At 39.7% G+C, this 15610-nt stretch overlaps 1 protein-coding gene across 9 annotated transcripts in view; it reads right to left on the bottom strand.

Annotated features, from left to right (window-relative positions):
- VTI1A (vesicle transport through interaction with t-SNAREs 1A) overlaps positions 1 to 15610 on the bottom strand; it is a 355502-nt gene that overhangs the window by 333559 nt on the left and 6333 nt on the right. For all 9 annotated transcript variants that reach the window (XM_078077107.1, XM_078077113.1, XM_078077106.1 and 6 more), the window contains exons 2-3: positions 10817 to 10875; positions 6545 to 6655 (exon numbers count right to left, since the gene is read on the bottom strand). In XM_078077107.1, the coding sequence (XP_077933233.1) occupies positions 6545 to 6655; positions 10817 to 10875 (170 nt within the window). The remainder of the gene's footprint in view (positions 1 to 6544; positions 6656 to 10816; positions 10876 to 15610) is intronic.

Here is a 15610-nt window from a genome sequence, read left to right on the forward strand (position 1 = left end):
AACATCCTTTGAACCCTGACCTAAGGGACCAACTCCGATAGTCTGCAGGTAGTTGGGTTTCTAGGACCATTCAGCCTCACTGCTGAGACTGTCAATAGAAGTGCCATTCTCTGATGTAGACAGCTTTGCACTAGGAGCTGGTCTAACAATCACATCACATAGTCTGCCAAACAGGAAAAGGACAGCATTCGGGCACCAATGACCTGGGATAGAAGTGAACTTGAGACGGGGGCTAAAAAGCCCTACTTCTAACATTCATTACAATCAATTCCTCCACCCCAAATACTGTATGTGCATGTCCATCTTAAAGGAAGTTCAGCTTTGTTACAAGAAAAAAAGAATATGCAACTACATAAATATACCACAAGATGGCGCCAGCACCCCAGTACAATATCAGAGATGTAAAAGGCATTCAACACACCATGTCCTTATGTGACTTTTGGAACCTTATCCTGGTACATCATGTACTTGTTCCTTCTTTTTTTTCTTATGAGGCTTGGTCAAACATTTTATACAACGTTAGGTTTTTTGTTTGTACAAGTTTAGGGGTTTTTTGTTTGATTGATTTTATTTTCTTAAGAAATAGTAATCTTAAACTTGAAAAATCCTCTATTTTTCTAAAAATCCATATCCCCCACTTTTGGTTGGCTCATTTCCCTGGAATATCCTGACATGACACTGCTCTAGCTAACCTTACACCAATATTGAAGAAAGAAATTACCAGAACAATTTAAATATATGAATTCTCACTTAAAAATGTTTTCAAATACATAAAGAGGATATTAAATTGGTATTTATGGAAACATGAAGTTGGAGATGGGGGATTGCAAAGGATCATGGAGAAAACATAAGAAAGTGTGTTTAGATGATTTGATTCTGGCCCTGGCTCTAAACAACATTTGGTCTTCCTGGTCCTCCATTTCCTCATCTAAAAATAAGATGACTGGATTCTAACTTCTCTGGCCTAATATTCCCAACTTACACTGAGACCGTAAGAAGCCAAAAATAAACAACAGGAGGCTTTTGGAGGCCAAATGTCCAGGATAATAGAGTATCATCACGAATAGCAACAGTACAAAAGGGAACACAGTGATGAGCACTGCCTTCCCTTAACTTCCCACAATTATGAATACAAACTATAACCTGATTTTTAAAATCTTTTAAGCAGTTCTATTTATTCAGTTACAAATTAAAATATATGACATAAGTCATTGTAAACAGTAGATTATTATTTAATTTTCAGATGCACACAATTATCTGCTAAATACTAATAAACATTAAAAGTACACCGAACTTTTATGCCAGTCATGACAGAGTAATTGGTACACGACTAATCCTCCCACTCTAAACAACTCTAAAAATGGACAAAATGTATGTAACAATTGTTTTTCAAAAACTGGACAACAGGCAGTGTAGAAGTACAATCCTTTGGAGAAGAGAAGCACTTCAAATGAGCCTTACAATTGCTATGGTTCTCAGCCTGCAAGTACTTTCCAGACTACAGCACGTGCAGATAGAGTGCAGATGGAGCACAGCGTGTCACTGAGCTTAAGAGGCAGACACTGGAGTTTGGGATTGAGATGGAGAGAATTTAGCACAGTAATATAGAGAAGGGAGCTACACAGAGAAGGGGCTCCAGAAATCTATAAAGGGTTCTCCTTCAGCCTATGGCGGAAAATGAATTTGCATATGCGGAGGGCAAGATCCCACAAAGCCTTGCGGAGAACAAGTACTGGGGGGCTATGGATGGAATGGAGATTCTGGAGGTCACCCAAAGCAGGGAGACAGAATTCTGACCAAACACAAGCAGAGCAGTCATTGAATGCTCCAGTCATTCAAATGGAAGCCAAGAAAAGCCACACCTCAAAAGTAGGTCTACTCTAGACATGTCCTTAAACACTTTAACAATAGCCTTGAGAGGATCAATCTGATGTTAGTAAGTTATCTGCTTGCCCAAATAAAGCTCAACATTCTCTAGGGGGTACCTGGCTGGCTCAGTCGGTAGAACATGTGACCATTGATCTCAGGGTTGGGAGTTCAAGCCTGATGCTGGACATAGAGCTTACTTAAAAAAAGAAAAAGAAAAAAAATTCTCTAAAACATGCATTGACAGCAGAGGTGATAAAATGCCATGGAGGCAAAAATTGGTTCTTGGCAGGATGAAAAATTTTAGACATTACAGAGACATGGGGCCCTCCAAAGGGTCATAGTATGTACAGATATATATCTGTAGCATTAAAATTCCATGGCCATGGGAGGAGGAAGAGGAAATTGTGGGGGGAAAAAAGTCTAAAAAGGTTCCTTGAGGGGGTGGTGATAATGAAGAAAAGGTTGAGATGCACCACTCTAAAGGAAACCAACAAAATCTAGGCTTTTAACAATGTATGATCCATAATACCAAGCATGTGATAATAAAATTCCTAGACATGTGAAGAAGGAATGGAACAGAACAGAAAACCTACTAGCTGACCTGGATTTTATTCAGCAGGCAATGAGCAGTCCATGGGATTTTGTAGAACAATGTGACATATTCAGATCAGTGTGTTAGAAAGATAATTCGAGACTGGTGCAGAGCGTGGTTTAGAGCGGGAGAAGAACAGAAGGAGGAAAGGCTGCTACAAACATTGAGATGGAAAAACATGAGAGCTTCTAGTAGTGGAGATGAAAGTGGGAGATATTTGAGTGCAGGACTGCTAATTCTCAGTGATCAACTGGACGTGCAAAGTGATGGCGAGGGAGAAATTAAAGATTAACTCGGAAGTGACTGGAACTTGTCAAATTTAAGTGTTTGTGTTTAAGGGACTCTGGAATAAAGTAAGTAGTAAGAAGTATGAATCTAGAGCTATAGAGGTCTGAGTCAGAAATGCAGGTTGGTGTAGACCCAGTCATTGAAGCCACAGGAGTGGATGATGCCACACAGAGTAAGACACTGGGAGTCAGCGGAGAAGCCTGAAGAATCCAGTGTCTAAGCAACAGGCAGAGGAGGAGGAGGGGCCGAGAAAAGAAAACAAGTAGACGATAAGAGTCAAAGAAAGAAGTACTGAGCTGTCCTCTGCCCTTCCTCATCGGTGCAAATGATCCCCCAAGGTCTCGACGTCACAAGGGGAATAGCACATCTGCTTCATTTGCAATAACAATGAAGGACCATCTGTGCTATTTTTCTTGGGGTTCAATGTTTCTAGGTATAGCACCATAAGAAAGTTATCAAATGTTTTTAAGAAGATAGCCTTCATTCCTTTAAACATAAAAGAATTAAATATAAAAAGATAATATGAATCAAAAGGGAATTATGTACCTATTTTCTATACCCTGTTCGAATACCTCACGTGGTGTGGTAAGGAAAAGTGGAGGAAGCTGTAGAAGAGGCAAGGACCACTCACTTCTCAAAGACTTCTCATCAATCCAGAGTAAAAGCCAAGGTCTTTACCATGTCTACGACGCCCTTGTAGATCTTTCTTCTGCCTCCCTCGGTAAACACATGCGCCTCTTCCTCTCTCTCTCACGCCACAGAGAACACCCTAGCCAAAACAGCCATGACCACTGTGCTAGCCACTCTCACCCATTTACTCACTTTATTTTCATTTATAGCACTCATCACTCCCTGAAATTATGATATAGATGTATTTGTTTATTTGTTTCTTGTCTTTCCCACTAGAGTTTAAATTCCATGAGAACAAGAACTTTATCTTAATCACAGCTTTTTCCAAGCACTTAGAGCAATGTCTTACACACAGGTGGGCTTGAGAATGATGTGTTGAATGGCATGCAGAATCAATCTAAACTTCTTGGTTCTATCATGGATAAAATGAGGATAGCCATCCACATCTACTCTGTCTACTCCTCATACGATGAAATGAAATAGTGTATGTTAAAGCACTTTATAAACTTTAAGTCACTATACCATGGGAGGTGGGGGCTGGTAGTGGTAAAGGATGCCTCCTGACAATCGAAGAAATTTGTGCTAATAATTATCCACATAAATACATGAATTTTTAATGATAGCCTGGAGAACAGATGTTCAGATCACAGTTACTGATTCCATTTTTCTTTAGAACAGAAAATATGCCTAAGAAATATGTACCCAAGCATACAATATCCAAATACCAGATTTGGATCTAACCAGATTATATTCTTCAGGAGACAAAAAAAAACAATGAAGATTGAGCTAGCTGACTTATAAGCAACAGAAGCAATTTAATTTCTCAAAAAATTTTTAAGAAGAAAAGATTAAAACTAAATTCAGTGTTATGAGCTGAATTGTGTCTACTATCTCAATTTATATGTTGAGGTCCTAACCTTTGGTACCTCAGAAAGTGACTGCATCTGGAGAAGAGTTAACTGAGTTACAACAAGGCCACCAGGGTGGGCTCTAATCCAATGTGACCGGTCTCCTTCTAAGAAGAAGAAATCAGAACATAGACACAAACAGAGGGAAGACCATGTGAAGACCCAGGGAGAAGACAGCCATCTCCAAGCCAAGGAGAGAGGCCTCAGAAGAAACCAACCTTGCTGACACCTTGATCTCAGACTCTCAATCTCCAGAACTGTGAGAAAATAAATTTCTGTTGTTTAAACCATCCAGTCTGTGGTACTTTATCATGGCAGCCCTCACAAACTAATATAATTTGTTATTTTAGAAACCAAGAGAGAAATCTGTGTAAAGGAGTTTCATAAAGATGAGGTTAGCAAACTAAAATAATCCTCATAAATATTTTACTTTACTATCATCATTCATATTGAAACATTAATTTTAATTAGAATTGTCTAAGTATAAATTTGAGTTGTCAAATTCTCAAATCAATTTAAATTTTCTCATTATACCTCATATTCTCCCTAAGAGAACCCACCTTTCACAAAGCAATTAGAGAAGGTTTTATCTAGCACAGAGCACAGGAGCTAGGCAGTTATGCTTCTTTTCTGAATTTAGGCCCAGGGTGGATTCCAATTTTTTTTTTAATTAATGGAAAGACAATTTAAAAGGCAACTGCATCAGAGTCACTGACGTAGCCTATCTCGACTTCTCAGGAAAGTATTCATCAAAATATAAAATAAATATGCATAACTGCAAATCACCCTATCTCCAGATTCTAGGGGGATTTCTACTGGGTCTGGTACCACTGTGGTCTAGAAGACCCAGCCTCCATAAGCAAAACACTTAAGGCAGGAACAGAGGCAGAAAGACCCTCATAAATTCTTGACTTTCTTTATGAATTTGGACCCCAGGGTCAGAAATGAAGTTGATTCACATACCAAGACATGACTCCTCTGTCATTTACAGGTAAAGCTCAGTTCTTCATCTGTATCTTTTTTTTTTTTAAGTAGTAAATACACATAACATAAAATTTGCCATCTGAACCATTTTTAAGTGTACAGTTTAGTAGTGTTAAATATATTCACATGTTGAGCAACTGATCTCTAGAACCTTTCACCTTGCAAAACTAAAACTCTACACCCATTAAACAATAACTGCCAGTTTCCCCCTCTCTCCAGTCCCTAGTAACCACCATTCTACTTTGTCTCTTATCTTTGACTACTCTAGGTACATAATATAAACAGAATCATATACTGTTTGTCTTTCATGATTGGCTTATTTCACTTAGCATAATGTTCTCAAGCATGTCATGTCATGTCATGTCATATCATGTCATAGCATACGTTAGAATTTCCACCATTTTTAAGGCTGAGTAATATGCATGTACCATATTTTGTTTATCCATTCATTTGCTGCTGGACACCTGGGTTACTTCCATCTTCTGGTTTTGTGAATAATGCTGCAATGAACATGGGTGTGCAAATATAAAAACCCTGCTTTCGATTCTTTTGGATATATATCCAGAAGTGGAACTGCTCAGCTCTATCTTTCAAACTCCTATTACTTTTTAATTACTAACAATTTCAACATTTTATGTTTAAATTTGCATTCTTAAATTTGTATAAAGTAGGTAGAGTTGAAAGTCGGATACATAGGAAGAGAAAGCTAAATATTCTCTTGGAGCAACTGGTATAAAGGATCACTTGTATAAATAATTAGTTGAATTACTTTTGTCCTTTTGGTGGGAGGAGTGTAACATATCCTTTTAAGACTCTAATAAAGCCTATGGCGCCTATCCCAGGAGAAAAGTGCACATGGGAATGGACATCCAAAAATACCTATATAATTTCAGGACATTCATGTGCCCCTGAAGTCCATCTATGAACACTGCAGCTGAAAGGCTGCAGACTAAGAAAAGCCCAAAATTGGGTTTCAAAATTCTAATAAATGCTAAGGATCAATAAATACTTTCTAAACTCAGAGGACGACATGCTTTGGATCTATCTGTGAGTCAGCAATCCAACGTACCTCATATTCCATCATTAGCTAGCTCTTCAAGCATTTTTAGACCCCCAAGCCATAAACTATAAAAACCGTGCTGTCTCTTGCACCGGCTCCCAGAGACTATGCATATCAGGCTAACTGAGGCGTGTGGAGGAAACAACAGAAAACAGAGGTGAAAATGCAGTTTAAAGATTGGTAAATATGACAGAGAGGGGGAATCTGACTCACAAAATCTGTTTCAAGTTTGCCCATTTCTTGCTTGTAGCTTCGCATCCTGTTGCTGTACATTGCTCGACTCTGGGGTGGTATCTCTCGGACTTCCAGATCCATCTGTTCAAGCTGGCAGGGTGAGAGGAAAACGTGACTTAAATCGTGTGCTTATACTTTATTTGGCCAGACATTTAGAGCTGAAAGGATTTAATCCCAATTTCTCGTTTTACACCTGAGGAGCCAGGCCGAGGAGCTAGCTGCCTATGATCAAATAACAATGGGACTGCTTTGGGGCTTAACTTTTGTTTACGTCAACAAATAAATAGTTCCTGAGTGACATGCTAGTGACATGCAGAGTGCCAAAGCACTCACTTTGTCAAGAATGTTTGGTTTTTTTCCAAACATATGCATTAATCCAAACATCCTCAATAATAACAATTTTAATACTTTTGGTGTGTTCTAGCATTCAATCTAACCTCACCTGGTTTGGTCTTCTGACCCCAAACCACCAACCAGGACTATGGGAACATAAAACAAACCATTATTTCTACCCTAAATCTAGAAAATGTCAGCTCAGCCTTAGTCATTTGGTGAAAATTCTTCTGGAAACTCTTTTCTGATTAGGAAAATCACATGCCAACCAGTATGTGATCTCAACCTTCAGCCTAACTCCTTCTACTTTATAACCATATTATGGCATTAAATGGATACAGTAATTTACTAAATTACACAAAGCTCGCTGATATCACAACAGCATACTTCTCAAGAATCTGGCATTAATAACACTTTGGATACAACACATACGCATTTACTGAGAGGCAATACAGAAAGAGTGTGACGGTTAAGAACACAGGTGTTTGATTCAGACACCTGCATCCACATCATAGGCTCCACTACTTACTAGTTGTGCAGTCTCGGATGGGTTTATTAACTCCTCTGGGCCTTACTTTTCTCATTTCTAAAAATAGCAAGTCTTTTGTAGGACAGCTGTAAATATTATATGGTGTAATTCCTATAATGTGCTTACAACAATGTCTCTTGCTTGGTAATGACTAGATTAATGTTAATAATAGTAGAGATGATTACTGATGATGCAGAAGAAATACAGCAAGTATAGACACAAGGTATCAGAGGTAGCTTATTTATACTTGGCATTAAAAAATAAAACCCACCACCACCAGCAAATTGGCTCAGGCCATGTCAAATAAACTCACATCCAAAAATGCTGCTTATATTTTACCTTTTAAAGCATTCTAATGAGTTATTTCCATGACTACTATAAGCTTATCACTAATAAAACTCTTACTTGTCCAGCATTAGAGACTGAATAATGATAGTAGCTCTCAGATAAACCAGAAAACCATGTTTTAATTCATGGGTCTTAATTTTTATTGAGAGAGAGAGAGTTTTAATTAGATTTAAACAGTTACTACTTAAATTATTGCCCTGCCTCAACATAAATGTGAAGCACCAATAAATTACTCAGCAAGGCAATTTTTTAAAATACTTCTCTCGGGGCACCTGGGTGGCTCAGTCGGTTGGGCGTCTGCCGCTCAGGTCATGATCCCAGGGTCCTGGGATTGAGCCCCGTGTCAGGCTCCTTGCTCAGTGGGAAGCCTACTTCTCCCTCTGCCTGCCGCTCCCCATGCTTGTGATCTCTCTCTCTTTCTAATGAACAAATAAAAATCTTTTTTAAAAATTAAAAAAAAAAAAATTTTTTTAAAAAAACCACTTCTTTGAAATCATCATTAAGTACCTACTTCTAACAAGGTGAGCAGGATCATCCAAATAACTGCCTAAGTACACGTAAGTGAAAATCCAAGAGTTAACTACACTGCTGTTTAAGGCATTTTATAAAGACACTGAAAACAAAATTAAAAGTAGGTAAGAAAAAAAGGAAACACACAACAAGCACTTTCAACGAAACCAGGAAAAAGGTTAACATGAACTTGTTTCGTGTTGTCCCAACATTCAGATGGCCAACACAACGTGGGGGACACGGTAATCACAAGACAAGCAGCGTCCAAGAGATTAATACAAACCAGTTGTTCCGCAGAAACACAAGTAATCCTAGTAAGTGAAATCAAAAAGAAGTTTTTCTGCCAGGGTCCTCCCTTGTCCAAAGGAGAGGATGTAATACAATGAACAGTGTCCTTAACAAGGATGTCATCGGAACTAAGTAAATCAGCCGTCTGATTGTTTTAAACAAATAGAAACACCTATCTTAGAACTCTTGAGGTTGGTCACGACTGAAGATGACTACAAGCTCCATGAGGGGACGACTATGTTTTATACTTCTTGGTCCAGTAAAATCTTGGTTATTAGGAAACCAGCTTTCTAACATCATTGAGTACCTTGATGGCTCAATAAACCAACACAGATTTTGAGGCAGAAGAACTGCTCCTGCAAACTCAACAACAACTTAAGGGGTCAACTCAAGATCCAAATAACTGAGCAGCTGCACCTCACTACTGATGGGAAGTTTCCAGCCAGAAGGGAGGGGTGTCCTAACTGGCAGCTACGGTATGCAGGAGGTCAGTCTTTTTACATGAAGGCCAGAAAGCATGAGAGAAATAGTTGAATATAAAAAGAAAAGAAAGTAAGGAGACAAGCATTTGCAAAAAGGGAGAAACTGTCAAACGAGAGGCAAACATTCGAAGCTGGGGAGTTAGAAGCCAAGCTGCCGTGGCGACAGCACAGCAGAGATGAGAAGCAAATCTTCTGGAGCCTGGAGAGCATCCGACATTCTGACAGCTAGAAAAGAGCCAGAGAAGATGGAGCAGTGTGGTGCAGCTCGATACCTCAGCCCTCCAAGTCACAGAGCAAAGGTCTGCTGTGTCGTGGGGAATGACAACCACCTACTTCTGCAGAGCTCCTAAAACGGCAGCCCCTTGCGTATGGCCCTGTCAGCCAAAGTCAGTCAGTTGGTCAAATAAGCCTGGAAATGCTCCAGGCTTTAGCTGCCTCCTATAGTCCCTTCTCAGAGATTCATAATGCCTCAGCCTCCTACAGGGTCTGAGAAGATTCTGTAGAAAAACAACAACTGAAAAAGATGCCAACCTCCAATTTTTCTAAGCTAGCTAATTTCCCAAACTTACTTGAACTGGTAACAGCAGTCACCAGAAACACACTTGGAGAATTGTTCTAAGTAAATCAGTAAGTATGTACTGAAGGAACCCCAAGTAGCACCCTTCAGTATTTAGGAAAGCGACACACTCATTTGGGACCACAATGCAGTAACAAGTAGAGTCGTACTTGTGATACTTGGCTTTGAAACCAAAAACTGGGACACAATACTTTTTAATACTTTTTGTTCCTTGATTTGCAAGTTTATTTATATCCAAAAGTAGTGGATGAGCTGGAGGTCTGGATTTAGAACATTTAAATACAAGTCCATACTCCACCACTTCCTAGGTGTAGTACCTCAAAGTTACTTAATCTTTCTAGACCTCAGTTTCCCCCGTCTACAAAATGGGGGCAAGAATGGCATTGAGAATCACTCCTCTGTGGGTCTCTCACGCTCCCACATGTCTTGCTGGGCATGCCAAGAATGCGAGGCCCTGACCGCTCCTTTCTCAAGCCATTTCTCAGGGTTGTATTTACAGGGAGCAGCCCTGGGGGAGGAAATACTGTGTCCCTCTGGGACAAACAGCAGGCTCGCTCTCAGGCTGCTACAAAGCAGGGCATTTCCCAGGCTCCAGGTTCCCCTCCGGTAAGGTATTCCACTGTGCGTAGGCATTCTTTCAGGCAAACTTGCATCACCCTGTGGGAGCTGGGGCTCAGGGACCTGAGGTAGCATGCTGAAACTGGCAGCACCTTTTGCCATAATAAAATTCTTTTGTCTCTGACCTAGGAATCTCTTGTCTTCCGCTAGCATCCATGAAACTATGGCAAGCTCACCTGTTACAAAGCAAGTAGGGGAACATCTCGGATCTTTAACACTTCTTGATGAATAGCGTTTGTCTCACAGGGCTTGTGGGAAAATTAAATATTATAAAGCAAGTAATATGCTTAACCCAGTGTCTGGTACTCAGTATGCCTTTAACAAGCATGAGCTATTTCTAGCTATTATGAAAAGTATTATGAAGGAATAAAAATTAAAGGTGGACCTTTCATGAATCCCAAGAAACTATTAAATTCTCTTCAACTTAAAAACTGATGAAGTCCGAATTATAAAATGCTAATCAGAAATGTTTCATGTTTCTACATAGTATAAAACAGGCTAGAGAAATGCGTCAGCAGAAAAGGCTCTGGTTGTATGTTACAATATATGACCACGTCTGTACCTACCAGTTCTTTTGCTTCTTCGAGCTGTTTCTCCACATTTGCAACCATCTGCTTCTTCTCTTCTGAAACAAACAATAAATACCAAGGAATTGCTAGGAATATAAGTAAATGTGATATATAAAAACCTCTATTTTTTATATGCCTTTTCCTTTCTGGTCAGAGTGGAGAATTACCACAACAGGCAGATGACCGGATCATTCTTTGGTGGGTTAGGAACCACTTTAAGCCGCTGAGTCTAGGCTATATATAATCCTATGGAGTACCTAATTATGAAAAGATGCCACAACATTTCTAAGAGAAAACAAAAATTAGTTGGTCCTTTAGAAGAAACTGTGTCAACAACAAATGTGCAAATTTAGTGGTTGCATGAGGAGTCTTTGGAGTCATGACTTTAATAAACTGGGAATAACTGACATGAATACAATTTAAAAGTCACATGGGGTAAATGGGTGATGGGTTAAGGAGTGCACTTGTAGAGATGAACACTGGGTGCTGTATGTAAGTGATGAATCAATAAATTCCACACATGAAACGAATATTACACTGTATGTTAACTAACTGGCATTTAAATAAAAATTGGGGGGAAAAATCACATACCAAAACAATTCCTGAAACTGGGCACGATGTTACGATCTTTTAAAAGACTGTACTTTCATTAAGAATTAGCTGTAATGAAAGAAATATTTGAAGTCAGGGCTACTGATTCTAAACCCAAAGTCACCACCTACTTTGCTGGTTGTGGAATCCTGGATAAGAAAGTGTTTTTTTCTGAGACTCAGTTGGTACTCTCTAAAATGGAAATTTAAAACAGCTAATTCTTTTTAGCTCATAAAGCTGATGCAAGTAAAATTACTTTTAAAATTATGAAGTGCTAAGTCTCTGTATGTAGTTTATTCAAACTCTACCAACATTAAGTTATCACCCAACTGTAGCTCCCTTTCCTGGGAGAGACATGTCCTAGCAGGTATTTTCAGAAAACTTCTCACCCCCATTCCAAAACAATCAGTCCATTTATTCAGAGACTACACCTAAGTTTTGTGCTAAGCAAATTTATTGAACATTTATGGTTTTGTGTCTAGCACCCTTCTTTTCTCAGGCAATAACCTCACTCTTTTGAGGCTCTCCTCTTCACCAACCAGGTCGATGGAAGATGCTATCTCCTTCCATGACCCTGCCCCTTTGGACACAGTGACTTAGCAAAGCACGGGCTTCTCACCCTAGCTGGACCAATCCCAGTAGCTCAATCCCTCTTGCCACATTGGTCTGGCAGGTGAAAGTGGAGTCTGCATATAACTCAAGTAGACCAATCAAAGTCCTAGAGCAACAGCAAAGTCTTTTCCTCTCTCTTGGTAGAGTTATGATGACCTGAGTCTAGAAGCTGTTGGCATCCATTGTTCTAGCTACAAGGATAGCCGCTTTGCAGTGGTTAAGAATGAAGTCTATATTGAGAAAGAAACAAAGCTGAGGGATAGGTAGTAGGTAAGTAGGTAGGTATATTTAGTTAATTAGTTTCTGGTTCCAGATAACTCTGAAACAGGTTTTGCTTGACTTTATCATGATTTGTTTTCTTGAACTAACAGATTTCTTTATTTAAAGTTAGGTTTCAGGGTGCCTGGGTGGCATGGTCAGTTAGCATCTGACTCTTGGTTTCAGCTCAGGTCATGATCTCAAGGTCTTGAAATCGAGCCCCACATCGCACTCTGCGCTCAGCGTGGAGTCTGCTTAAGACTCTCTCTCCCTCTCTCTCTGCCTCTCCCCACTGCACACATTCTGTCTCTCTCAAATAAATAAATAAATAAATAAATAAATCTTTAAAGTTAAGTTTCTGTGAACCTAACGATGACCAACTAATACAACAAACGAGAGAAGTCATGAAGCTTGAAATGGGTACCACATTTAATAGCTGACTAACTCTTCAGGAGGATAGTCAACACTAAGTGGGGAATCTTTAGTGGAAGTTATTATTTTGCTAGAACCATAATTAGGTTCTGCCGTCCCCAACCCCTTCCCTTTGATCCCCCCAAACTAGGGGGGTAGCTGTCACCTAAGATGTTTTGTGCGTACTCCAAAGAAGAAAAATGCACATTTGAAATTAAAATTTAGTTTATTTTTCCCTCTTTGAAAAAGTTAAGCCTACATATGGCCAGATTAAAAATTTAGTATATGACCCCAAATTTATTTGCTCCTGGCACATGTCATCTGTCCGACACCTCCACAAGTTACAGGAGAAGTTCACTATTTTTATGCCGGAGCAGAATATGAAATAAGACAAGCCCATCTTGGACCAGGGGTGAGATTATGAATTTACATAGCAGAAGGAACATCTGGTTTGCTTTAAGGTGTTCAGTAGTTAGGAAAGTCCATGCCAAGCCTCTAGGACCAAGAAGCACCAGCTTTTCTCATCAATAAAACAAAACAAAGGAAGAAGCCTTCCTTGTCCTGTATTCCCCTTTGCTACTAATTTCTCTCTCCTCTATCCACATTCACGTTTCCCTTCCTCATCTCCCCATTTCCTCCCGGTAATCTCGCTCTCACCCCCACCGATCCACTGAAATGACTCTGAGTCTGATGACCTTTTCTTTGCCGAAACAAATGGACATTCTCTGGTCCTACTTTTACTTAATCTTGTGGCATCCAACATTCTGCTCCTCCGATCCTATCACTTTTTCATCTCCTGGCTTCCAAGACACTGATTGTCTGATCCTCCTACACACTCACTTCGGTCTCAGTGTCCTCTGCCAGATCCTTTTCCTCCATTTATCCTTTCACTTGTTGGCATTCCTGGGAGTTCAGTCCTTACTTTTCTTCTCTTATGACTATGATCTATGTCCCTGGACAGTTTCATCCACTCTCATTTTTAAACTGTTATATTATACATTTATGATCCCAAATCTTTATCTCTAATCCTGATATATTTCCAGGACCCAAGACCTTTAATCCCAATGCCTATGCCTACCTCCACTGTGACTGCCTGGCAAACTGCTATTCAAAACTCGGATTCAGAAATCATCACCTCTTTGAAGCCTTTCCTAACCCGACAAAATAGTTGGCTGCTTCTCTTACAGAAAACACCTACAACCCTTACCTAATTCCAATAATTTATCTCTCACACTTACAGGTCAGATTTATCTTCTAGGTTGGGGGCTTTAATCATGTCTTAATTATCTTTATAGTCCTAAAATCTAGCACTGAGCCTGTCATATGATCAGTTCTTGAAAAATGACAGTTAATTGAATAAATAATGTAGGACAGTGCAAACATTTACAACAGAAGCTATGGTACCAACCACCCTGCTTTCCCTGTCTTCATACCTCTCCACCACTTAATCTTCCTAAAATGTGGCTTTGATTGCATCACTTAAGCCGAGCAGTCAAAGTCCTTCCCATTCCAGATCCAAGCAACCTTTCCAACTTTGTTTCCAACTACTAGCTCTCCACTGTACATGCTACATGCTAACCAGACAGACTATTCATTATTACCCAAACATCTCTCTCTGTCTCTCTTTTCCTGCTCTAACCTTTTGTTTAAGCTACCATTTCGGGTTCTTTGGCTGAATACAACAGAACTGATTCTGGCTAACCTCAGCCAAAAAAGGGAATTTATTAGAAAGATAGCTTTTAGAGTTAGAGTGGGAATCTTATTGGAATAAAATGGAGTGGTTCATAGAGTCAATGATAAAAATGAGCCCCCAAGCTTAGAAAGGACAGCTCCCAGGGTGGCTCGGGATAACGAGGGAGCAGGAACGGACAGTCTCTGCAAAAGGAGAGTCTTGAGCAGCAATGCCATGCTCTCTTCCTGGTTCACTCTGCCTAAAATTGGAATTACAGCAAACGTTCTCTGAATGCACTCACTTGGGCAATGTGTTCACCTATTGACCTGGATAGGGCATGGCTGCCTGTCAGTTCCACCAAGACTGGGTTTAGGTAGTTCCTCAAAGGAAAACTGAGTGCTGCTATCAGAAAATAGAATAGAGGATTCTGGGCAGTCCAAAACAACAGATACCCACCACACCCATTTACTGCAACCTCTCTTAATATACCCTTTCCCCATTTTTGTCTGCTAACTTCCACCTCTCCTCGAGGTGATTTCCTGGGACAGATCTTATCTCCTCTGAATTCCCAGACCTCTGTGCTCTGTTCTGGTGGCTCTGATGGTCATGAGAAAATGCTTTCTGTAGTTTTCCCCTCACCTTCATTTCCAGCTCCTTGGAGGCAGGGACCACTCTTGTCATATCTTTGTCCTAACTCTGAATTTAGCCCTCTCCAGTGTTCCTCGCATTTTTAAGAGAATGAAAAGGTGATGATTTAGGAGGAAAGCATGAATGAGGAAGAAAGGAAGGAAAGAAAGACTGAATGAGATGACCTTGGAAATATCTACCAACATTACATTTTTGGCAGTCTTTGAGCTCTACTCCTATGTAATTCCCAAGACGGTTCCATGCTTTCCACACCAAATGGCAACCCCTTTACAAATGGCACGTTTCTAGGATTCAGAACTTTGTAACTAACAGCTATCATTATTTTCACAGGGCTATGTGTTGAACATTACCACAGTCAATCCTCAAAACGGCCCTTTGGAGATACTAGTACTATCAAGTACATAAACTCAGAGTGATTAAATAATTCCTCCAAAGTTAAACAGCTAATAAATTGCAGAGTTGGAATTCCAACAAGGTCTGCTGTTCAGAACTGAGCTCTCAACCTCTGATGTACTCATAAAATATACTATATAAACAAATTTCATCACCTTTTTTTTCTTTTGCATATAGGCTTGATGAATGCTAGTATACACATAAGT

Source organism: Halichoerus grypus, chromosome 7, assembly GCF_964656455.1.
Source record: "Halichoerus grypus chromosome 7, mHalGry1.hap1.1, whole genome shotgun sequence".
Lineage (NCBI taxonomy): Eukaryota > Metazoa > Chordata > Mammalia > Carnivora > Phocidae > Halichoerus > Halichoerus grypus.